The sequence below is a fragment of the Diorhabda sublineata genome, chromosome 4 (genome assembly GCF_026230105.1).
Source record: "Diorhabda sublineata isolate icDioSubl1.1 chromosome 4, icDioSubl1.1, whole genome shotgun sequence".
Lineage (NCBI taxonomy): Eukaryota > Metazoa > Arthropoda > Insecta > Coleoptera > Chrysomelidae > Diorhabda > Diorhabda sublineata.
In genome coordinates this window covers 31,246,137-31,274,043 of record NC_079477.1, presented here as the reverse complement: position 1 = coordinate 31,274,043, position 27,907 = coordinate 31,246,137, and the positions used below count along the sequence as shown (strand labels likewise).

The window sequence follows — 27,907 nt, the reverse complement described above, 5'->3', positions numbered from 1 at the left end:
AATGATGAACTGAAGTAATAATTTCTGATCCTTAATTTCACTTACACTTTACAGCATTTAAGCATAAGCATTAATATCTGTTATAATCTTTTGAAGGAAATTCAAAGGATTTGAAGGTGAAGAAAACGGTTCTACAAGATGGATGGAAATCACAACGTCATTCTCGCGGAGTAATTAGTGTTTTCACATTATCCGCAATGTATACAACACCGCAATACTTTGACGATACGAGATAGGTAATAAATCACATGAAAAGCAAATGAAATGACTGCAAGGACCTTTTAGATTACGCATAATGTGTTCATAAATATTCTAATTCAATTATAATGATATTCCAATAAATGGTGCTAGCACCTCCGATATTCACAATCCCGAAATAATAAGTTACTATTAAAATTTGTGAATATAATAATGTATTTTCATTTCACTGAATTTTTCAAAACAAAACTGCATTCCCAGTATTCAAACTTGGTTATTTTCAAAAGTCGAAATTTTAGGAGTACTTCATTCTCACTCTCTTTGAAAAATTTTACGTACATATTTTCACAAAAATTATTATCCTACTTGAAAAAAATGAAACTAGATAGGTACACATAAACTTAACTTTTGAGATGTGGTAATACTAATGTGAATACGTTTCTATCAAATAGTTTGTAATGTTTAATGATGAACGTACTCAGATCTTGTTATCATACGAGTGCTCTTTGATTTGTCTCAAGATACAGTTATCTTGTTTAAAAAATGGTTTCAAATTTTGATGATGAAGTAACATCTTGAGCCTCCGTGTTCCGCTGCTTTCCCGAATTCAATCGTGATCGCATTTAGCTACAGGATTAATTTTTTTCAAAATTATCTGTTGTACCAGAAAACATCGATGCTATGGGTAAGCTAATTTTGCAATGTATATCATGTGCCATACCGTCTAGTTTCACGTGGATACATTCAAGTATTTCTCAAATATTTGGCAATCTAAAAGATGTCATCGCTTTGGATATCGCATTATTTGAAAATCATGAAAAAATCCAGTGGCCGTGCTTCAAAAAACGTCTATGAGATTGCGACAAGCGATTGTGACGAAGTTTCAGTAGCAGCCCTCCTACACCAACTGTAAACAGAATGAAAATTACTCTTCTTATGGTGAAGTGGAAAGAGAGAGTTTGCTACTAGTTAATAGCGGAATTATTTGAAGGAGAAAATACAAATGATCAGTGGTATCATACCGATAAGTAAAAGAACACAAACATTGATAAGTTAAATAAAGTTTGACCATTCCCAAAACTTTGCAAGACGAGTATCAAGCTGATAGTTCTTCAGTTTCAAAAGTTCTTCCTGAGATAGGTCGTTTGTTGAATTGAGAGAAGAAATTATCAATAGAAATAAATAGTGCGACTCCTTTGAAAAGACAAGTATTGTGTTGGTTTGATGGTTTGAAGAACAAATATTAACATGTCACCACCCCATTATTTAATTATAACCATTGAATTTCTGTGGTTGTGTATCAAAGGGCCTTCAAGCTCACAGACATTTTTAATATTCTGTGATAACCAATAAATTGAACAAAGAAATTGTGGAAAAGCTTAATTTTTGGTCTATCCAAATAGAATAGACTTCTTGGGGACCACCAGCGGCTGTGAAACAAACAGATGAGTATCGAACTTTATTTTGGAATTATCTGTTGACTTTGGCACGTTTCGTGGTCTTGCAGATAGAAAAAATTTCCATCGCCTGGATCGTACGATAACTTTTTACTTGTTCGACGCAGAGCTCTGCGATTGATATTGATGTTATTTTTGCTCTTCTATTTTTTCAAAAACATTTCCCTAGATTTTTCATTGCGAAAGCTTGAGTTAAAATCTGTCAGAAACTTTCGTAGTTGATATTTAGTTTGTCTGGTATAATTCGAATTTTTAACTTACACCGTCGCTGCGCGTTTATGACAGTGGGTACCTCGACCACTCTCCTTCCTAGCGCTTGTCTTCTACGCTGTCATGACCCTTTTTGAAGATTTTTGTGCAAGACTCTTCACCAAATACATTTAATACTCAACCAGAATACACCTACAATATACCTGCTTATCAAAAGAACGCATTTGCTTATATACTTTGGACAAAAAGAGCATTTTCCATCTATTCACTTTCATTATAACCTTTTGATATCAGTTGTTCCATGATGTTATATTTAAAGTTCAAATTCGCATTTTTGCGATTTCCGTAGTAGTTTCTTCCCTTGTCTCGCCGTGTCATTATTCCATTAAGTCCGTCTAGTTTTCGAGGCTCTATAGTTCTTTGAACATTGAATCTATGTAACGGGTGGTAAGTTTTTGGCCTTTTCCATCAACATTTATCCTTTCTCCGGGCTTGAGACTGAATACAGTGCCTTTGAAGCTACTTAATTCACCTCAGGACACTGCAAGCGGAGTAAATAAAGCCTTTAGAATGTCTGGCCATCTGGAGGACTTCAAATGGAAAACAAATATATGTCAACTGACAGTAAAGAACGTGAATACAAAACAATCGTAATACCTATACTTATATATACATGGGAAACTCGACCAATCACAAAAAAAAAGGACATGATAAGGACAGCAGATATGAAAAAATTGAAAACTATTTATCGAATGAGTCTAAGACATCAAATGAGAAGCAAAACTATAAGACAAGATGTGAATATTCAGGATATAGTAGTATTCACGAGATCCAGTCAACTATATTTATTAGAGAGACATCATCGATAGCACGATGAAAGATCAGTGGGCTAAATGGGAAAAGGATAAAAAACTAATTTCAATGAGACCTCCTGGTCAACCTTCTAAGAGGTGGAAAGCTTGCTATCAACTTCTCCAAATGCTGAATAGTAGAAGAAACAAGACTAAATCTTAAGAAAACTAAAAGGAGAAGAAAAAGAAGATATTCAACTGTACATGAAACATAGATCAGTCAGTTGTTTTTAGACACAAACAATTGTCAAAACGTCTTCACTTCTGATATTTAACTATGTCTGGTTTTTTGTGAAAATATCGATTAGATCTTACAAAAACATCAAACTCACTATAGAGGTCATTCGATTCGATATTTATTACCATTTCAACAAATTCCAATTTTTTTTTCAATATTATAATTTCGTACTATGGTGTAATTTATTCAAAATAGAAACACAAAATTAAATAATTAAATGACTTGTCTGCTATAATCAAACGGTGTTGGGGTGTGTAATTGTTAAAATTCCCAGATTTCAGAGGAAATTATTTCGTAATAGTATTATATTCGATAATAAAATCGAAAATATTTATTATTCGCCATATTTAAAAGGTTATGTTATGTTCTGCCAGCAATTCAGTGAACATATTCAGTATTCCATACTCATATGTACGGAATAATGCAACTAACTAAAAAGCAATTAAGTTATAAATAGAAGTAAATAATTCAGATAATGTATTTATTGATTTTGTTAAAAAACTAAATTTGCAAACTTCATCACATGACATAATTTTAGTTTTGATTAATTGAGTAGTTAGTAATTTTCCAAAAACCTATTTTACTTTTCATTAAGGTGCTCTATATGTGGCAAATACGACGAAATGTGTAAAATTAAGTTTTCTGTCGGAGTTTCTTTAATTTTTTCAAGATATGAACAAATAGTATTACTTATTAAACTTATCAGGTGAGTTTAAAGATATATTGATGAGTTTTTTAACCATACTACTACCAACTATAAACCACAATTTTTGCTGTTAAAATAAGTCGTGATCTCTCACCATCTTTTCGTATATTGTTTACATTGAACAAAATATCAAAAATGAAAATATCGTTTATGGTTTAGACTCATATACCGCGCAATTGTGTAAGGAAATTATTAACATATTTTCAAATTGATTGGTTTAACAATTTTCAAGCTACAGTGTTTATCGTTTCGAAAAAACTTTTTTCAAGAATTTACATTAAAGTAGAATTAAACTAATTCGAGAAACTAACCAGTTAATCAATTATTCCAGGATCAGTACCATTTTCAGCTTGCAACTTTCCTTCTCGTGTTGTCGGGCTTCTTTACTGTCGATTTTGTCGGACTACATGTACATGACTTGAGCTCTAGCTCGTTCATAACTAATACAATACTAGAACTGCCCTCATTGAACAGGCAAGCAGACAAGTATGCAGATATTTCAATAGTTTTTAAATCGTAAGAGTTTAATCTCAGAACATATTCAGAGAAAACAACTATTCTATCGAGTAATAGTAATAGAAAAATCGCTAGTAGATAAAAATATATTTCACAAAATTTTGTGATGTGGCACAGGTATTCAATGAAATATGTCATAACGAATTGAAGCACAAAATGAAAGATGTACTTGCCTATACAGTTCTCCGATACTGCAAAATTCCGTATCTTAAACAGACACTTCAGACTTAAACGAGAGTAAGCCAACTTCGACTTTAAGAAATTTAACGCAGTAGTGCCAAGGTAGTGTAATAGGACTTCTAACATACCTCTGGTATTCAAATAATATACCCAAATTCATCTGTGTATACAGTATCTCCAATTAAAATTTATGGTAAATTTCATAAAACACCTGTAAATTAATAAACAACGAGAGTTGTCATTTTTTGGTAGCCGCACGATTTCTTCCCTTAGGAACTCTACATATGGTAAAAGTATATAATGTTCCTTATGGCTCACCCTGTACATAAATTACTGTTATTAGACTATCTAGTAACTATGATGAAAAATTGTTATTTTCAATTTCGTTAGGTTTCTTGTACCACAACAATATAATTGTATTATTATTAGTATTATCCATTTTCAATCTACGAGTACGTGAAACAATTCTTTTTTCACATTGTTCAACTATCGATTCACAAGAATAGTGGTTTATTTTGCTACTTTTCCACATGTGTTATTGGAAGTCATTGCAATAGGTACAACCGCAATTTCTGCTTTTATTACAAGAAAAATGATCTCATCGAGTTTGAATTGTAATATCGAAAGAAAACAACTTTTGAATTCTTTAGTTATGGAAATTGATCGGCAAGAAAGGTATAAAGTTCGAGAAAGTTACCAATTTCATCAGAAATTTTTCTTTGATATTATCAGGACGTGATGCTTTCGAATATCCTAATTTCGTTTCATGCGATTTTGTGGGCCGAGATGAGTAAATTATATCAAACTTCACTAAAGATTTTTCTTACTTTGAATATCATTGCAATACGAGGTCTGGTTATAAAATAACGAGACTGGTTACGAAATGGGGTTTTATTATAAAAATTATTTTACTTCTCCTTCAATACACTCCCCTCCCCTCGCCACACACGATTCCACACATTTTTTCCATTGATCGAAGCAGTGCTAAAAGTCTTCTTTGGTGAGTGCGTTTAGGAGCTCTGACGTTTTTTGCTTTACCGCTTCCATCGACTCAAATCGGGTCCCTTTCAAAGCAGATCTCTTTCTAACTTTTCTAACCTTTCAAGGAAATCTGAGCAAACTCGTTGATGCAAGAACTTTGGTCAGGAGGAGGAGGAACTTTTTGGCACCAACTTCGCACAGACTTTTGTCATGTGTAATTCCTCGTGTAAAATTGTTCTAACCGTTTTTTTATCGGCATTTTCATCATCGGCTCGAATGCTCATTCGACGATCTTCACGCACAAATTGGTTGATTTTGGTCACTGTTTCCGAAGTTGAACCTCTCACGGGCCGACCTGGGCGCTGGTCGTCTTCAGTGGTCTCTCGGCCCTCACTAAAGCGCTTACAACACTCAAAAACACACGCACGAGATAGAGAATTGTCCCCATAAGCTTCTTGCAACAATTTATAACACTCAGTCGGACTTTTTTTCAATATAACACGTTCTTTTCAAATAATAGTGACGGAAACGTATTTAGGGACGTGCATAGACAAATATCTAAATACCCAACGCACTACTCGTTTTTTGCCACACTCGTCTAGGTCACCCTCTAGGCGCGCAGTCTCGTATTTAATAGCCAGATCTAGTATTCTTCAAAAAACTAATACGATCATGTATTGCAGTATGATAGATGAAGCTGTAATATAGATATATCCCTAGTTATACATTAATTTTATTATTGCAAATTACTTCTTCTGTGTATATACAATTACGGAGAAAATAGTTCAAGCGACATCTTTCATAAGTGAAATGAACAGAAATCCAAAAAGTGGACGTAAATGGGAATGAGCGAAGTCATAAATTACACTGAAAAGTATGAAGTGACGCCTCGGCTCAACGTAAATAAAAATCCTAACCACCATTTCTATGCAAATACTATTTATGCAGTACCAAATAAAAAAAATTCAGGATCAAAGAGACAAGAATGCCAAGGAAACATGATCTACGGTAATATCAGATTTTTATTACTTTTTTGTGCTTTGATTCGTGAATTTAATAAAAAAACAAAGAAAAAATATTACAAATTACAACCGACACGCTTCCTGCAGCCGTCGAATGGTCGATCAGAATAAGATCTGATGTATGATCAGAGTCGTGTAAGGAGTGGAATCAGAAAGGTGTCAATTACGCTGTTTAAACTCTAGTATCATTTCCATCTCGGACACTCGTCTGATTGTATGATAGTAGTTGGATTGGGAGGATGCATGATAAGGGTATCTAGGCCTTATCTCGATCAGTTTCCGAACAAAAATGAACGTAAACCGGATTAGTTTACGAACATTCAAATCATTATTGGATTAACCCGATCACAGTTTTGTAGAAATTCTCCAGTAACATTTTTTATTAGTACATTCTGTTATTATAGTTGAAATTATTAAAACAATGTTTTTATAAAAGAAGTAGTAGGTTTAGATATGATTAAGTGCTTATTAATATTAATGATTTTTACGAGGTAAGTTGTGGTCAAAGTAACCAAAATTGCAGTTTGAATGATACAAAGCTTGTAATTATTAGAAAAATCTGGAGTTTACGCAATTTTGTAGAAAATCTTCTTACATCTATATCTAAAACTACAAGATACTACAAGTAAACGAGAAATTTCTTATAGTAGGTGATTCTAGTTTATTACTTCATCTATATTTTAAGAGGTGCTCTATTCTAAAAAAACAGCAGTGTCCATATCGCACAATATCTCAGAAGCAAGTGGGCGAGCGTTGATCGCGTTTTTCTGGATTTGTCAGTCGACCGTTATGTTCCAATTAATCGCGTCCCTCTAGATATTGGAATTACACGTAAAGCTGGAAACGAAGAATTATTTGGTCTCTCAACATTTCCTTTTTTGTTAACGGTATCGTAAATCAAAATAAATGCCATTAATGAGCTAAGGAAAATTCTAGACTGCTCCACGAAAGTCGAATTCCACAACCTGATCGTATAGTGGAAAAAAATTTTGCCATTAAAATTGGACGAAGAAACAAATCTTGATTAATTAGAAGACGTCGCATGTACAGACTACAGAAGAGCTGTAAGGCAATATCTTAATGAACGATCTCGTACGTAATGGATTAAGAAGAGAAACTTGGCTTATAAGATTTGACAAGCGTGAATTTCTTCTTGTAGAATTAAAGAAATAAATTCGAGAAACCCAACTCGTGTCTTTGAAAGAACTTAATGATGAATAATAGTACATGAACTGTAGCATGACAATTGGCCTGTTGCGCTTTTTATCAAATAGTTTTTACATTTTGTTAACTATTGTATCCTAGTATTTGCTTGAATATCAGTATCGAAATAAGCGTCTCCTTGACCTGCAACTGCTATCAGAGACAACAACTTAGAAGTGAATTTCAATAAACCTATGTAACTTTGATACTTGATGGTATTTTAACATATTTTCAAATTAGCGTTTTAGACAGAAAGAAAGACAACGGTAATCATTAATTAACCATGGTCATAAAATCAGTTTTTTTATATATCATTATATGTAACATGTACAAACAGAAACATTTTTTAAACAAGCAAAGATCACACCGTTGACAGTCCTAAGCCTGAAGTAAAATTTTTTGTTTATGGATATAGTTATAAAATGTCAAAAACAAAATAAAAATTATAATAATCATCCTATGTTTCAATATTCCATCTACCTATATCTTATATAAACCATTTAATTATGAAATTTACATGGTCATTCCTGGTTGTCCCATAAATTGTAAATGAAACCAAAATATTTTACAAAATACTTCATTTAAACAGCATTTCAATTCCATATATTTATATCTTAGATCAAATCTTTGTTTATAGAAATCTTTTTTCTTGGTACGGAGCCAGTCCGAGAGATGTCGCTAGGATCGAACTTTGTCGTCAAATTTTTATACAGAGTGGCAGATCTATCGAGTAAATAATCTTTGAGCAATAGACACTGATCTTTCTCGCTCACGGCTATAAGTACACTAAAAAGCGAGGTTACGCCTTCTCGGCTGTTCTCTATGTTTCGTAACAGAGCCATCTGATATTGAGTGCTACCACATTTACGATTCTAAATTTTTCGTGTGTTTATACAAAAATTCCGGTTTATATTTGAACCACCAAAATACATACAAGGTGATAAACTATACCGTAATTACCTTGACATTAAGTCCTTACACATAGTTCAACTTAAAACTTTGTTCTGCTAGAAGAACCACACGTTTCTGATATATCAACACCATAAATAAATTTTACGTTTTCATATTGAATAAAACTCGAAAATTAAAGTATTAGAAAAATTATTGTATTTGTTTACTACACAGAATATTCCTCGATATATATATCTACTCGCAATAATATAAATTGATTAACTCTTCTAGCACTTTTAATTTTAGAGCACTTTCGATTGGATGTACATACATTTCCTTCGTTTGCACAGCTTCACATCAATGCTGAAGGGTTGGGATGTCGAACTCATTTTACACTTTTTTAGACTTATCTCCTTTTGCAAACACAAGAGCGAAACAATGATACAGAACCTCTGAAGACAGAGTTCTAACTCCTCCCTCATTAAAATAGGCGTATTACTTCCTAATTACAAATATTTAAAGACCGCTTTATACTCGATTTTTCCCATTGTCAGAAAAATCTTCTGAACTTTCCGCTCATACGATCATCAAACAAAACAAAGAGTCCAAATAGCTGAAATTGTTGTGAGAATCCTTCAACTCATGCGCAAATATATTTCTCAACTCATATTGATTTTGTTGAAATCTTCAGGTATATAAGGAACTTTTTATACAATCCTCGTATTTCGATTGATTCACTTCTAGTTTTTTTTTTTAAACAAACACACAGTCCACAGCAACCACAAAACACACAATATATTCAACTTATTTTAAACGCATCGCAATTGATGGCATGACCATCACTTATTATTGCAGCCAAGCAAAATGCCTGTGTTCGTATCTAATTAAAACTTGGGTTTATCTTACTAAAGTCCATTTAATAATTAATTGGATCATTATACTAATTGGTAGGGATTTTCCTCGTAAGTCTTCTGATATGATGTTGGTTATCTAGCAGCTGAAATGCCTCTACGATTTCATGGAGGTGAAATATGCCTCCGTGTTTCTTTGCAAACTTCTCTTTCAAATATCTATAGTTATATTTACATTTTTCACGTGCAAAAAGTATTCACCGTGGCACGAAACATGCTTGATGTGAAAACACAAATGATACGTTAGAAAATCAGAAGTGTCATTTTCCATTTTTGAGAGAACTTGCAGTTAAGTCAATTAAATTTTGAACAAATAAACAAATATCAGGGTGAACTATTTCTCATAAAACACTCTGTATTTATAGTATTTCGTTGGTATTTAGTCTGAATATCGATGGATTTTTCTTTAATTCGGTTATGTTCTCAATACATACAAGTTTAATATCATACAAACGTAAATATACATCCAAACATATCAAATCTCATTTGATTAATATCTTGTATATGAGGAAAGACTCTTACAGAGTTTAATAAATTTTTTCCATTATATTCGTATCTACTATAATTCAAGACATGATGTTTACTTCAATTTGCGATATAACTTTAAATTTGACTTCGAAATTATCCAACTTCTCTACTTTTATTAAAAAATTCCCATTTATGCCGAGACACATCCTCATCTCTGTAAAAATTATGGAATAAATATGATGAGAAGTCTATAAAAGAGCTTCTGAAATGAAAGTGTTATTGGAAAATATCCATAAAATCTTTTCGTCATATTTGCGAATACGAACAAGTTTCCGTTTTATAGCTTTCGCATTATAATGCATAAAATGAATCAAAAATTGAAATGTTTGCTAATAAATACGTTGGAAGTGGATGAATTATTCTCATTCGTATTCATTGTTCGGAGAAAATTGCAGAGACAGATGCACAAAAGTTTATTATTTGGGAGGAAATTGAGGATTTGTTTTTCACTACTTCGTCTCGGTGAAATGAGAAGTATTCTTTCGAAGGAGAAGATGAAGAAATTTTCACTGGGGTAGTAAATTGTCTTTGATTGAGAACAAAAGGTCATTTCACGTGAAGGTTAACAGCGATGCAAAAACTCACACTTTCAACTGCATTAGTTTAGTGTCATTTCTAATACCTGCAATCTCCAATTCTAGGTAGAAGTCTTGTTACTTTTGAAATAACAATCAAGCAAATGTCAATCAAATCACCTAGGTAATTGGAGTACTTTTTGGTGCTCTGTAAGTTTTGATTCTGGCATTCATTTACATCAATTTTCATTATGAACAAATGGTTAGTTGCATACATATCTTACAATATTTATCTCAAGCAATATCGTAAGGTACTTACCTACAAGAAAGAAGAGTTACTATTCGATATGCATACGTTGATAGTAGAGGGCTGAGCTATAATGTGTGTAGGAATGATATATCAGTATGTGAGCAATTTTTTGAAGCCGAATCAGAGAAAATTGCGATTTGCTGCTTCTAAAATTCATTGGACAACTCCTGCGTAAACTTCTCTTTTTATCACAGAGATGCAGCTTCAGGAACGGAGTAAAAAAATCAGTTTTTCACTCGCTGTTAAATAACGTAAAATCAACAGAAAAATTCATTAACTAAAAACTAAATTGGACATAGACTCAAAAGAATCTATACTGTTAACTGTCCTGTTATTCATCTAGGTTCTCTTTGTTCTTTGTTGCTCATCGTTGGTGTACTAGAAGAAATCATTTGAATATTTACTCAACTATACCCACATCTGATCTATTAAAAATTTCATTATATTCAATGCCAAGAAATTATTGAATCAGCTAGAGAAGAGAACAGAGAACAAAGACATTTCTGCTTGAGAGACCTTATTATGATTTGGTAGAATTCTACAATTTACAATAGACTCAATAGAATGGTATAATTCAATTTAGTATGAAGTCAAATTGTTATTTTATATTTCTATTTTTCATATTTTTATATTATCTGATATGAAATTGTGTTGCCTTGGCCATAAAACTGTGAAATTTTCTTATGACAATAAAGCTTATCTCTCTCTCACTCTCTCTCTTTCTAAACATGCTTATGTAGTAGCGCTTAGTAGCGTAAGAGTTCTTGGACGGTATACAATAAGGAGGAAATGGGCCTATAAACTATGAAATATTAGAAGAGACACCGAAAAACACAACTTATTTGATCAAACTAAACGTATATACGTTGGGAAGATTATGACTAGAAAGGAAATTAGTCTCACCATTTGTTATATTTTTCAAACAATAATATATTTTCATATCCGTAAAATCTCTTAAAGCACAAAAACTCCTGTGGTATTCCAATTCTTTCATTTATAAATTTCCTTCGCTCATAATACCTTGCAACGCGACTTGAAATGAAATATTAAATAGGTTCGATTTACTCAATACCGCGACGCTTTGCGTATCGATTCGTATTCTTTCTTCCTCGGTTAACATTATGCGTGGTACTCGAAAACGTGAAACACGTTTATGCTTTATTACCTGTGTCATTTATGTGAAGTACTAGAAGAATTTCTAATAAATCCATAGTATAGTATTTTGGATCAAATAGTACAAGAGCTATGAATCCGATAATTTGAATTATGACCAATATTTTTATAGAATTTCCATATTTATGTCGGGAATTGTCGTTATGAACTGGATTAATGAGTTAAACGGAAAATTTCATTTTAGGGGGGTTATTTTAGAAAGAAAGGAGTTGTCTGGGGAAAAGTATTTATTTATTTAACTCTTCTTCGAATTAAAATTGAGAACTGCCTCTTGATGTGCAATGTATATCTTTATATAATTTTTTTCTCATGTTGCAACAGATACTTAAATTTGATTTATCTTAAGCTGGATCTACTTATTTTATTATTTACTTATCATGATCATGGTCATGTTTTTTTCTATTTTTGACCCCTGCCTAATACCGTTGCAGAGAGCGGAAAAAAATTCGATTTTCAAAAGCGCTGATTTCGATAATCTACTTTGTTATTCTCACATTATACAATATATCTACTTAAGTTGGAGCCATATGGAAAACTTTTTTATTAGTGGTTTTATGAAAAAAACTTATTCTCCATAAAAAGTTCTGCATGGTCCAAAAGTTGAAAAACAACTATCAAATATCAATTATTTGAAGCAGTATACGAAGTTTGCCAAAAAATTGAATTTTGTGCAAGAGTAAAGTATCTTTATTCTTCACAATCCAGAAAAATGTTATGAAGTTAAGTTGTTTTGAGTTCAAAGTTATGTGCAATTACAGCCATTTATTATGAAAATTCCGGTTTTGTGATTATTTACTAATCATTCTGTATTAATTATTGTGGCTAAATACTATCTATGTCTATTACCTGTTAAAAATAAAATAATCTTTCTATTTATTACTGTTTCTGAACAACCTTGAAATTCAAATTCGTAATGAATGCTTAATAATTATCTATTGTAAAAATTGAAAAATCCATACATAGAATATTTAATAATCAGAAACAAACATAATTAAATTTAATTCAATATCCTACAGCTTCGACTAATCCACCTTCTCTTTGTAAACATTCAATTGTTTTTTAGTCAAAGAACTGTATTAGTTTCCGTATCCTATTTGGAGTAATTTTTTGGCATTCTTCAGAAATAATCCTCTCCAAATGGTATACATCATCAAATTGTTCTCGCTGATAAACCTGTTGTTTCGAGTAACCTCATGAAAAAAGGCAAGAGGAGTCAAATCAGCAGACCTAGGAGGCCAAAAAATATCTGAATAACTTCCGATTAAACATATTTTCAATCAGTACTCTAACGTTCAATTTACTACTGAAGGAAGCATCGTCTTGTTGGAAACAAATTGTTATACGTTCTTATAACTGAAGGTCGTAAATCACTTATTTGATTTTCTAATAATTCTAAGTAATTTGCGTCATTTGAGAAATGTCGAAAGAAAAACAGATCCAGCCAATTTATTTTTGTACACACAATATCATACGTTCGTTCTAAAAGAACAAAAGAGTTTTTATTACAAAGTTTGGATTAACGTTAGACCACCAGCGATAAATTTGTGATGAGACGGTTCCGTTTGAAGAAAATGTTGCCTCGTCGTAAAATATTATAGTTCTTGTGAAAAACGGGTCTTCATCCAACTTCCCTTGGATCAGAGCGCAGAATTCAAAACGAATATCGTCACTTCAAATTCATCATGCCATCATTCGCGTTTATTCTTAAATTTATTTTCAATACTTCCACTAACATTAAATTTATTTAAAATTTTTGCAACTGTTGAATGCCTAATGTTTCTATGCGGACGTCTATTATTAAAAATATTTCACGATTTAGTAAATTTGATATTTTCCTTGTAATGTTATGAACACTCACTCTGATATTCACTGTCACATACTTCATGTTGGGGCATCCTAAATTGCGTTAATTTCTATCCCGCCAGAATAATTAATATTGAATGATCAGTAAATAATCACAAAACCTGAATTTTCATAATAAATGACTGTAATAGCATATAACTTTCGATTCAAAACAACTTCACTTAAAACATTTTTCTGAATTGTAAAAAATAAAGACACACCTCGTATACTGCTTTAAAAAATTGATACCTGATGGTTGCATATTGACAAGAATAACTTTTTTCCATAAAATCACTAATAAAAAATTTTCCATATGACTCTAACTTAAGTAGACACACTGTTTAAGCCACATTATCTAGGAACGGTATAATTCTTTTCCCTATTTCAAGGATTTTGAAGAACAATGGAAGTTTGACCAAATAATACATTATTTTAAATGATTGATATATAATTGTTTGAAAAACGGAAAAAAAATAACAAATTTTTCCCCTAGCCACATATCGGTACAACAAAAAAAGACCGCTTCGCAACGTTATTAGCTACGAATTTTTAATGAGCATTGAGAGCAGCTATGATTACAGAAAAGTTCCGGCTTCCTCGGAGATGTGGAAGGTAACTTTTCAAATTAGGACAAAAATAATATGCCTTAATCTGCCTATCCGATGATAACGCCGCAAAGAAAGGAAAGGATTAGAGTACGCCTTTGTTTCTTGCAATACTTTGTTCATCAAATTGTCTTAAATAGTATAATTCTACCATAATGAAAGTCTTAAATGGAAATGCAATGATCGACCCAGAAAAATCTCAGCTCTTCTCAAAAGAAACAGCAGAGATAGCAATGGAGAGTGTAGAAGTTGATTCTCTCAGTTGGGATATTGTCTAAAGAGGCACAAGAAAGTAGAAATAAGGATTTCAAGATTTTCCGAATCATAAACTTACGTAAATGTCTCGTACCGAACCAAACAAAAAGCATCTGAAAATCAGTAATGCAGCTAAGGAACTGTTAATCGAGTTTTCTTGAATTTGAAATCGTAAGTTTCTTTTCAAATTGAAAAACTTTTGACTGAACTCCTAGTTTTATCATCTACAAAATTTTCCAGCTTCTGAACCTCATGGAATGATTAATTGCAAGCATTATTTACTTTGAATACAAAATAAAAACAAATACTTGTTTCATGAGAGCAACCTATCGCGAAAATTTCATAAATCTTCATCTTGCCAATAGTTTTTCAATTCCTATTTAGTTGTTCAATTTTATTCGAAATTCCAATAGAAGCAGTACAACTTATTGTATTTTTTGCTTTAAGTAGAATGAGACCAGCCCTAGGTTTCTATTTTGATCCTTCCTAAGATATTGAATTTTTTTCACTATTTGAACATTCAACCCTACTGTTGGTCGTACTATCATAATTTTATTTATAATATACTGCGAATATAAACCGATTGCTGATATGGATGTATAGTCAGCAAAGTTTAGCCTTAGAGGACACCCTCTAAGGTGTAACACTAATGTTATAATTAGTTCTTTGTTAGTAAATAAAACCTTTCAAGTCTTCTTTATGTTGATAATAGCATTTTTGTGAATGTATTTCATTTAAACTAAAGGATATATTGTCATTTTGCCCTCGGAATTTCTTATAGTTTTAGTTATGAAAATAAAAGACAAATATTATATAATTAGAAAAGCTATTTGATTCTATTAATTGTCTTTTACTTTTTCTTATAATCTCTAGTGTACCATCCAGGAAAACTGGAGCTATCTTAAGGAAGGGAACTTTTCAAATCCTTTTCCTAAAACTACCACACTAAATCACTAACTTTTCTAAATCCTTTATATAACTTTGATTCCCTCCTAATTTATTGGCGGAAAAAACTATCTTATAAACATCGCAATCAACAAATCAATGTCTCTCAGCAAATACGTGTGGATTAAAGAGACTCGAATGTAATCGATAATAATATTAGTGGGTAATTTTCCGTTAAAATGTCTTAAGTTGTAGTATGCGGGATCAGAAGTTGAGAATAATGACCGAGGCACGTACATCGTTAAGACGAAATGTTGCCACTGTTCACCGGCTTACTTTCTGGTACTTATTATCTATAATTAACAAGTTTAACGCAGGAACATATCAGGTAGATACGTGCTTGAATCGCTACATTGAATGCACTCTAAAAACATTAAGAGTCAAATTTATTAATGGGCTAATAAAACTGCATAACATATCATAATAGAAATAAATGATAATGGTTATAATGGATGATAGTTTGTCTAACTTTCAAACGTGTTTACCGTACAGCAACGAAGTTTAGATACAAGGAGTCCGAAAGGTATAGGATTTTTCACTTCATTTATATACATAATAATAAACTTAGATCGTAATTTTTTTTGCCACTGTCTGCACAAGTATTCAGGAGGTACCGGTACTATTATTGTTACGAACAATCTCGCGAAATGAGCCCTTAGGCCGGCCCTGTCCAGCTATAATGGATTTTTGAAATTCGGCGAATTCGCGCGGCGCCTTTAAAGAACTTTTTATTATGGAAGGAGGCTTATTACAGTATTTCTTTTAAATAATTTCTAGGAAAGTATATTTATTTATTACTTGTGTTTCTTTTTGTTCTAGAACTTTGTAGTATTTTATTTGTAGTATATAAGTTCATGTAGCACAATAAGTTAGTTTTAAATAAATAGTCTTAGGGAAAAGGACGAATTAGTAAAAGTAATCACAGAAATTATTTAAGTGATATTTATAAGTAAATTATTATGAGTTAGTGTATTGTATAGTTTGTAAATAAATTGAGAAGTAAGAGACAGTGCTGTTAATTCACCCCACAAATAGAAAAAGTTTAAACAAGTACGGAAAACGTTACATTATTAATATTACACGTAAATACGCAATGATTAACCTGCGTCGTCAATGTGAAATCCAATTAATTCAAATATAAAATTTACTTTGTTGGAATTATATTTAATAAAGAATGAGAAAGTTTTTTTCCGTTGCTTCAGTGGCCGAAAGTTAAGTGAAAATTTAGACTCAAAGGTCCAAACAGGAATAACCTCAAAGAAATTACATTCTAATTATTCTAATGTGATAAAAAAGTGATAAGTTATATTTTTTCCTAGAAGGATCTTGAAATGCTAAGTAAATGGAGCTCTGTCCTGATTAAAAAATTAAACAGTACCAGTTTCAATTCACAAATTACATTTCAATTCAAACGACGGTATATTTATACAGAGTGTTCGGGCACTTGATGCAAAAAATTTTCTTATGGGAACTTTCGTTTATGAGTAATAGGCCTTTAAAGTTGCGAAATCAAAAATTGTATTTAAGATATTTTCTAAATTATACATTCGAATTTTTAATGGATGATTACGTATGTTCAAGTAGTGTGTTTGTCGCAATAAATAAATCTACACTACTATCTGAAGGCCAGGGGCAGCTTATGCCCAATGGTTAACAATCCGTAACTTTCACAGGGACAAACTGTACAATCTAAAGATAGCAAAAATGAATTTTTCAATCGATTTTTCACAGCAGATAAGTAGACTTTTAGATCTTTTTACATGCCAAGGAAACAGTTCGCCTTAAAGAGATATTCTAAAGGAAAATAACATAAATTGTAAGCTAACCAACTAAACTTTTCTACATTCCAATTTTTTCCTTGAGTAAGTAACACCATGTTCGGCAGTAAGCAGTTCAATTGGAAATAATCAATAGATGATTACAATTTATGATATTTTTCTTCAAAATGTCTCTTCATGGCGAACGGTTTCGTTGGCATGTACAACGATATAAAAATCTACATATCTCCTGAATCTTAAATTTTATCGAGTCAAAGAGTAAGTTTTTGATAAAAAAGCGATTGAAACAATAATTTTTGCTATATTTAGATTGTGCAGGTTAACCCTGAAAAGTTACGGGTTGTTAACCATTTGGCATGAGCTGCTCAAGGCCTTTAGGTAGTAGTGTAGAATTTTTTATTCCGCCAAACACACTACATGTCTATAGGTACTGATTCATTAGAAATTCATTATGTTCGACTGTATAATATAAAAATATACTCGTATATAAATTATGATTTCGCAACTATAAACGCCTATAACTCAGAAACGAGGGGTCATATGAGAAAATTTTTTCATGTCAAAGCGTTATTTTCACGTTATCTACTCACTTCCGAATTTTTTACACCCAGTTAAGGAACAATATAGTATATTTATCGTGATACTCGAGGAAAATATTTCCACTAGTTTCAGAATCAATTCTCAATTGCTTTACGTGGAAAGATTGAAAATAAACCATAAACTCATTTTTTTATAAGTTTTTTACGCATAAATCTATTTTGTTTCTATAATACTATCTTATTTGCACTCACGAGGACACGTTTTTTTGCTCTGACAGACTGTTGGTGATGGAATTTCGTTCTGGCACTACATATTATCAATTGGTTATTTATCTTATTCATTCTGTTAAAATTTGAATTTATTAATGAGTATTTATAGCATTTTGTCAAAAACTAGGAGATATGTAAATGCTCTGGAAAAAATTCCATGAAGACAAACTACTGTCAAAAGTAATTTCCTAGAATTTAATTACTGATACTTTAAGTAAAATAAATCTTATTTCCTACCCTCCTTAAAATTTTTGGGGTAGTTTAAAGGATTTACTGTAGAAAGTTTTGTGACTTTTGAAATGACCACCTGAAATTGGTCACTGGCTCTTGGTCTAGGCGTCTACAAGCTCTTTTCTATCAAGACTTGGCCACAAATTGCATATGGAGTTTCTGGTGTTAATTTTTTGCCGTAGCCACGTCGGTTTTCAGATTTAAATACTTTCGAACATGTGGAGATATGATAGAGAGAAACTGCCCAATTTGCACCAACAATGATACTCGAGATCAATAGGTAGGCTTAGTGGGCAGGATAAATTATAATTGAGGACAGAACAAGATTATATATTATTATAATCAAGCGTCAAATTCATGTAAATGACGGTGCTTTGACTTTTTTTTCGTTATCAAATGATCATCTAATCATTTAAAACATTCAAATAACAACAATCCTTGATATAATCAACATTCTATAATTAGGAATTACTAAATGTCTCTTTAAATTATTAAGCTTCTCTTCATAATTTTGTGACTATTCTATTGAAATCTACGGTTTTTGGTAATTAGAGTAATTTGAGTGAGTTTTCTGATGAATATGATAATTAATATATTCAAGTTTTCAAAGTTTGTAACTCATCAAAGATGTAACGAAATTTCGAAAACATGCTAATCACAAACCGAACAAAAACGCTTCGTACTTAACTTGGTTAGAACTAATTTTGCCCAAGTTTGATTTGGACAAATCATACTACTAGTTTTAATGAGCTTATTCCAACAAGGCGGGCTAGATAGTTTTTTGATTTATTTCAAAACGAAAGATAATTCCAAATTGGCTGGAAAAGTGATCTTACTATCTTCTCGAGAGCAAAAATATAAATTCAAATTTTCCAAGAGATCTCCATCAAAGTAATAATATAATGCGATTAGTTCTCGTATTCGTTGGTTATATTCGATTGAAATTTGTGATTCCAGAATTCCATAGAGAACAAAAAGTGAGTCTCAAAAACTTTCTATTACAATATTTGGTATGAATATGTTTCATTTACTACAATAAAACTATGTTGATATGATTTTGAAAAGCAGAATTTAATTATTTTCATCAGTTTTTCATCATTATGAAGAATTTGATATTTGTAATCTTTAGGTTCCTAGTGATAATTACAGCCATTACTTGTAAATCAGACGACATTATATTCTAAACTTTGGCAGTCGTTTAGTACACCAAAGTAATATTTCTAATTATAAATTTGTGCGCCAAAAGTCAGTTTAATGGCCACCTAGAACCCCAGATTTCAATGCTTTGTATTGGGGAGACCCAAAAGTAATGTCGTTACTCCGCATGTCAATATTTCATATTTTTTCGGAGTTGTATTTTGACTTCATTGTGACCTGTTCACTCCTAAATAATAAAATGTTAGACTTTTCATAATTTGTGACATGGCTAGTCCAATACCCTAAGAACGTATACGGCATTGTTTGTTTTTTGAGTTTCGCGAGGGTAGTAATCCAATATTCCCGATATTATTTATCCAAGTGTCATAATCGTTTAAGAAGTTATGGGCATGAATAAAAAATAAGTGTAGGTTGATTCCATTCTATAATATGATAATTATCAGCATAATCAGCATTCTCTGGATTGAAATAAACAAATTTGATCATTTATTCTTTTAAATATTAGGGTAATATAACAGTTAGATACAACTTTACAACCCCCTATAAAAATATTCTTGAAGTGACAGAAAATTATGAATGGAAATAATTTAATACAATTTTAACCCTTGTATTTATTCCAAATAACCAAATTTTTTATTTTCGTTGTTCAAGCCAAGGACAAATATGTAATACGAAGATATTAACACACATTTTTGCATCATCACTATCTTATTATGAAATCTTTTTCCAGGTTATGGTTCAGTTTCTCCTCGAACAGCGTGGGGTAAACTAGTAACAATTATTTACGCCCTCATAGGTATCCCATTAATGCTTCTGTATCTCTCTGCTACGGGTGATATATTAGCCAGAAGTTTTAGAAGACTCTATGGAAAAATGTGCGGAGTATCACCAAAAAAAGTGAAATGTCCATGTTCGAATACGGTTCGAGTTCCAGTAACCTTGAGTTTGGTAATAGTCTTGGCATATATTTGTACTGGGGCAGTTTTATTCCATAGGCTTGAAAACTGGTCGCTTCTGGAAGGTAAGAGCTTTGCACAGATAGAAATAATCATGGTAATGACAATTTGACAAGCGCTATTCCAAATTTATTTTCCTTATTAATATTTTATCGAAATTCAGAGAAGCTGTGATAGCTTGAAAAATAGCAGGTTACTGGAGCAACTTTTTTAGATAATGAATTCTTGCTGGTTTACTGTACTTATTCCCAAAGATTTCAGTGTATTCAACTAATTAAGAAGGATGGAAACAATATCTGAGAAACAGAAGGGAATTGGTTATATACGATCAGACAGTGGATCAGATTATGAGCTTCAAATATTTGGCATTAATATTACAAATAGCAGAAATCTAACAGAAAAAGTGGAGAGTCGGGTACCAAAGGCAAACTAATATATGAAGCTTTAAAGAAGGATAATCTGGAAAAATAGGACAAAGTGAGAATCCACAAATTTATCTCACACCCATGCTAGAGGAAGAAGATCCAAAACAGCAGTTACAAAACGCTTAGTCTGAACAACTACAGTCAAAAGGGAGTGCGACATAAAGCAGAGCTTCGATGTGGATGATGATATTGTAAGATGGATCAGAGTGGAGGAAGAGTCTGGAGAGATCAAGTAAATAGAATGTCTGTTGCTCGGGTTTGCCAACCAAAGGAAGCTGGACCTTTTAATCAGTGTGAGTTGAAACTACAAAAAAAACAATTGTTTCTCAATATCTAACCACTAAATCGTAGCTACAGTCTTAGAACAATCGATACAGCTGCACCCCATGACATTCCAGCATGAACTGCTACTCCAAAAAATGTTCAAGTACCAATTGGGGATAAATTGTAACAGTTGAGTGACATTTTAGAGGTGAATGCTCACTCCCGTGGAATGGTTTATTAAAAATGGTTTTCCCTTCTTTACTTTCGGAATTATCGTTTAATGTAATAAAAGTATGTGAGACAGCTAATGAAGTAAATAATTTAACCGAATTTGTATACAATATTATACTTGAAAGGTTACCTATGACACAGCTGCGAAAGTCTGCAAGATAGGTAACGCAATTAGCGCTGATGAAAAGCCCGGTCGCATTAAAAATTAAATTTTTTCCATCTATGTGAACTCAGTATACCAGAAACAAACATAATCAGAACAAACAGTTTTACCTGAATACGTATTCCTAAAAAACAGTGAATTTTTCAGTTAATTAGGACAGAAGCATTCGTCATCTATTGCTGAAAAGAGTTTACCGATCAGCGTTATATTACATCATACGCCATATGTTAGGAAACGGGGGTCTATAAATTGCTGATTCCATTATGAATCCAAAGTAGCTTGCTTTGGGTAGGGCTCTCACTATAATTTTCAGCGTTTCACACACCAATAATTTTTGAAGGACAGTTCTTCGCTGGGTTATCCAGAAGAATACAAAAAATATAAACTCTCAATGCATGTATCCCTTAGATAATGATAAAGAACGAAAATAATAATAAGCTTAAGCAATATGTTTCAACACTGATGGTGCCAGGAGACAAATATCAATTTTGTAGAAAAATAATAATTTGATGTTAATAAAAAAAGTATTGACTTACGACCTTTTACAACACTACTGTCGCGATAAAGATGTGAAAATAACCATCTAATAATTACACTACTTATTCAAGTATTCAATAACAATTAGACTACTTACTAAAAGCTGGAAAAATCAGGAATCACTGCCAACGCTACTAGTATTGAGCCTAGAAAGCATCCACTCTGTCTTAGACGAGATTAACGGCTAATAAGTTTATATTTTAGGAAAAAAGAAAACGGTTTGCCAGTTTTAGTGCGCAAAACCAAGTGATGGTAGGGGCAGGGGTGTAATACGCTCTAATGAAAGCAGGAGTAAAAATTGCACTGTTGGATAAAGCACTCTCTTTAAAATGATATTCAAACACCGTATTCACCTGATTTGAATCCTTCTGATCACATAATGTTCCCAAACATACAAAAATAGTTAGGTGACAAGTAATTTTAATCAAATGAGAGGGTGATAACACAGACAAACATTTATTTTTTGTATGGTGTAAAAAAATGTGTGTACATTAGTGTGTTAGTTCTGTTAAAAAAAGTGATTTTAGTTGGAAAATATATTTTTTTACCGTACAGAACTTTGTCATTGAAATCCCACTCTTTCATCAAAACGCCCTCTTAATATAATCAAAAATCTACTTGTTGAGAAGAATAGATGCTTCAAATCTTGAGATGGATGCTGGGGACGTCTGTCTGTTACATGTCGATCTAAATTCAAAAAAATTCTTTTTTGTTTCAACGTCCGTTGATAGATTAGAATGAGTTTAACATTTCTAATAAACTAGTTCAACAAACGTATTAGATTTCCATTAAGGAAATTATAATTCATTTTCCTGTGAGGTAGACAATCCGAAGAACAAGAAGCTGTTGTAGTAATGGCTGCTTTTTTATTCGCTTTCATCACATATTCCCTTTATATTCGATCTTCGAAAGAATGCCAGCTATTTTTTAAACAGGCTTCAGATAGTATGAATCTGGAGAAAAATTTGGAGATACTTACATCTGCAGTAATTTAATTTCTAAATAGGTGATTATTAAGAAAGTGTTTATATTTTATCAAATTAATTTTATATCATGGACATTTCATTGAATTGGAATTCCCAGAGGTGTTGATGATCTACACTGTTAACAAGCACTACACCATCAATTCACAATACCTCTAACAAAACTCGTACCTGACGAACAATTTAGCGGGAATTTATTTACCAATGCATTGACGGCTTTTTGTTTAATAGTCTGGAAATTTGTCGGCATCGTCGATTTTATTTGGTTAGTTATTTCAATGATTTGTATTTTCAGGTAGCTACTTCTGCTTCACAAGTCTAGGAACAATAGGTTTTGGAGATCTTTTACCAGGACAAAGAGCAGAAGAAGTATCATTATGTGCTTGTTCGGCTTACATTTTGACCGGCATGGCTCTTGTAGCAATGTGTTTTAGTTTAGTACAGGACGAAGTGATGACTTTGTTAAGATATATTGGAGCGGCTTGCACCAGAAATGAATTGAGGCTTAAAGAAGAAGAAACTTCCTGACAAAGACCCACTACAGAAGGTGCTGCACCAGTTAAAACTATTCCGGTGAGAAAAGCGCCTACTGCATCACAACATAATAGTTTGCCCAGGAAAAATAATTTTCAGAGGAATACACCTGGGCGAAGGTCCACTGGCATGGGTAAGGGTAACTCAATTATTTTATTTCTTATTTCTTACTTATTTTCGAAAACTGATAGAAGGTCGAAAACTACAAAAATATGTAAAGTATTAAAACCGAAGAGCTAACTTCTGTCTACTCTATCTTACCCATTTACCTTTATTCCCACGAGTCATTTTTCTTTTCGTTTTCTTTAAATTTCTACGTGGGTCATACGAATGACAATTACTATATCTTTCAAATGTTATTGGTATCCTATACCAGTTGATTAAAATTTTATCATATATATGTTAAATAAATTTAGTGCCAAAAAACCTGAGCAGTCATTTCTGTCTCTGACCCTTCTCATCAACGTCTGAGAATCTAAACCAGTCCACTCGCGAATATTCTGCAGCCATGAAGTCTGTCGTCTGCAGGACCACGTTTTACCTTTTCCCTTCGATCAGAATTGCAGTTGCAAAAGTCTGTATTTGTCATTTCTATATATGTGTCTCAGATACAAGGTTTTTCGAGTTTTTATCAATTCTATAAGTTCACTGTCGGTGCCTATTCTTTGTATTACTTCTTCGTTACTGATATGAGCGGTCCAGGAAATTCTCAACAACCTCCGAAAGATCCACATTTCGAACTCTCTAAGCACCTTCGTCAGTTCACTTTAAAGGTCTATATCTTTTGTTATCAAACACTCCAGGTATTTAAATTTATCGACATTTTCGATGATGCCACCATTTACGTTGATAGACATGGGATGATGGTTGGATGTTTGGGAGACAATCATGATTTTGGTCTTTTAGATGTTGATGCTAAGGCCATATTCTTCTCCTATAATTTTTATATGATCTAAGAGTGCTTGGAGATCCTGTTCATGACCGTGTCATGAGCGTACATTTTTCCATTGATTTTAACACCTTCTCTTGCTTCATCTAACGCTCTGGCAAAGAATTCTTCCGAATATATTTAAAAGAGTAGAGGAGACAACACGCATCCCTGTATGGTTCTGTGTCACCGATTTCAGTTCTCACCACTGATTGTTTGGTTAGCATAAATCGCCCGTATGATTTTGAGGTCTTTCTCGTTTAGACCCTTCCTGTAAAGGCAATCCATCAGCTCATCGTGTCTTACTTTGTCGAAAGCTTTTTCGTAATCAATAAAATATAAGAAGCGGTCCTTTTGCTGGTCTCGGCATTTTTGTAGTAGTATAATAAAACTGATCAATGCTTCCCGTGTCCGTAGTTAAGTATGAATAATTGCCATAACATATAAATAATGATTAAATGGTCAAAAACTGTCGCTTATAGTGGTCATTCACAAATAAATTGATGAAATATGTGGAGAATTTAGGGAATTTGCGTGAAGAATGTTGTTTTTCAGTACCAATATGTCAACTAATCCTAAATTCGAAGAAAGTAAAGATCTTCAAAAGGTTCTCGATGAAAGAAGTGGAGGTCCAACTTATGAAGAAATAGCCAAGTTGGTTAATGTATCAAATTCCACACTTATTTATGGGACCCCAACATTCCTCAATCATGAAAAAAACTTCCCGTTACAAAAACTCTGACAAAAGAGCTATGAAACGGAATGAAATATTTCTAATTTTAAGGATAGAAAGTCAGGGTGTTACTTAGTTATCTGAAAATCTGACTTAATCTAGAGCTCATGGCATAGAATCTTCGTTGAAACGTTGGTTTGCAGAGTTAAATCCTATTTGGTTACTAATAACTCACTGTATGTATTGAATGATTCTAGAAATTTATTTTAACAGAAAAAAGTACAAAGTTCTTGCGAAAATAGGAGAAAGAAATATAGATAATATTGTTGTTCGAGCATTTGAGAGATATATTTTTTCATTATCAACTTGCAGCTCTTGTAAATTGATGATTATATATATATATATATATATATATATATATATATATATATATATATATATATATATATATATATATATATATATATAGGTAACTTTTTTGATTTATTAATTTAAATATATATGTATCTACAAAAAAAATAAGACTGTCAAACATTGATAATAGAAAATTCTTAACCAATAAAACACTGGTACGTTTTATATTTCAGGTGCAGAGCCACTTGTTGAGTACTTCGTACCAAGAAGCGTTAGTGAATTTGACCTTTCATTGGCGTCAGGTGACACTCCAATAAACAATACTTTCCTTCCACTTACTGTACGAGTTCCACGGAAAATGTTTCCAAGACAAAAAGAAAAAGTTGTGACCTTCGAAGACGAGATGGCAGCCCGTTTGAAGAAGAATCCCGATTTCCAAGATGTGTTCATGTGACACAAGGGATAGCAATTAGAAATCGGAGTAGGGGGATCAAAATCTAGTGATTCGGGTGGTGAATACATCACCAAATTGAGTGACTTAGCAGCAAAAACAAGTGATCTTAACGAATTAAGTGAACTAAGTGCTGCTATAAATGACTTCAATAATGCTAAAAAAGAAATAAAGCAGTTTAAGAATTTTAAAATTTGTGAAGACCTTCAAAAATGTGAAGAAGGTTGTTCTTGTAATGCTGAAGCTGATTGTGACATTTGTAAAGTTTTGGATTTTACTATGAAAAAAGACAAATTATAGTCTTGGATAAAGTGATTTTCCTTCAATTTTTGTATAGTGTTGAGTAATTAGGTTGGATCAGTTGAAAATCGAAATCAATTACTATCATTTCCAACAATTTTAATATAGGAATTCTGGTATAAAGAATTCTATTAAATTTTTGTTTATGGTGTATTGAGAAGGCTATACGTTTACCTTCATGTTCCTATTTAAATGAATTTTCATAGAAAAATTGAATAAATTGTTATTTTATAATAATAAATCAATAGTTACCTTTTATCATACTTTTACCAAATTTTGCTGCAGCTAGATGTCCTTCAAATCACTAATTGAATTGTGCAAGATCATAACATATAACGTAAGACATAACTGTGTTGCGGTAAGTAACCCCTTTGTTTTATGTATGACACAAAACGATAGCAAGATGAATGGCATAAAAGAAAATTAAACAGTAATTCCTAAGTCATTTCTCCTTTAATAGGCTTTTCGTCCTCGTTCATATGTCTGAGGTACCTGAACCACGCATTATATAAATAGTAGTCGACAACACTCTCAGCGTTGGTATATGGGCGAAATAATGGATTTTCTAATCATATTCAAAATTAATCGAATAATTTCTTGTCGTATTTACTTTTGAAGAGGAATCTAAACTGTTATATACATTCACATCAATGTCAAAATGCTTCGTGTTATATACGAATAAGAATATAACTCATACGATTTGAATTTGATCATCAGCTGATCTAAGATTGCTGTAAAAATTGCTCAATACTGTTAATATTTCAATATGTACTATATTTTACCTAGACAACTTTTGATACATTTTCACCTGATACGATGTATTATATTGTATTAAAACAATATAACAATATAATCTTGTCACGAGGATCTTTCGATACTAGAGAGTTGTTGACTATTCCTGTCACAGTGTTTTGAGGAACAAAAAATCCCACTTACAGTACTACAGTATATATTTGAAAAACGGAATCGCCAATAGAGACTCAAAGGATACGAATTTTTGTTCAAATTCATCACACATTCCCAAACTCCGGAATCGCGGACTATTTTATAACCCAAAAATTATTATGCAATTATGCAATTATTTGAACGATTGCTACAATTGAACAAACGTATCAAGTATATGATAAAAAATTGACAAAGTTAAAGAGAAAAACAAGGGCTATAATGTTTTGAAATAAAAAACGGTTGCCGTTTGTTGATTTCATAGAACAAGAGTAAAAAATAATTAAGTCTGCTATTACACTCTACATCGCCTTTAAAAATGGACACAGAAGAACCAAAGGTATATTTTTTTCTGGTGTGATCTCCAGAACCTCAAATGAAAAGTCTTTTATCCACCTCACCTTTTTCCAGGAATGAAAGGATGGTACATAAGAGCTCATAGACGTTGTAAGGACCCAGATGACCTCTCTGTAGGCAGATTTTGTTGCAAATGATATAGACCTTGTTTCTGGTTATCAATCTTCTTAGTAACACGAAAATAAGTTTAATTGTTCAAATCTTTTGATACTTAAATCATATTGTCACCTTTCTTACTAACAGCTCTTTTCGATGCATCACAATTTTGAAAATATCCCATAGCTACAAATGAAATT

General features: G+C 32.2%; 1 protein-coding gene across 1 annotated transcript in view; it reads left to right on the top strand.

Annotated features, from left to right (window-relative positions):
* The window catches only part of LOC130443047 (potassium channel subfamily K member 17-like), a 415,525-nt gene extending 388,695 nt beyond the window's left edge, over positions 1–26,830 (top strand). The window contains exons 4-6 of the mRNA XM_056777492.1: positions 20,244–20,534; positions 23,368–23,739; positions 25,795–26,830. Coding sequence (XP_056633470.1) covers positions 20,244–20,534; positions 23,368–23,600 — 524 coding nt within the window. The 3' untranslated portion in view covers positions 23,601–23,739; positions 25,795–26,830. The remainder of the gene's footprint in view (positions 1–20,243; positions 20,535–23,367; positions 23,740–25,794) is intronic.
* Positions 26,831–27,907: the final 1,077 nt, after the last annotated feature.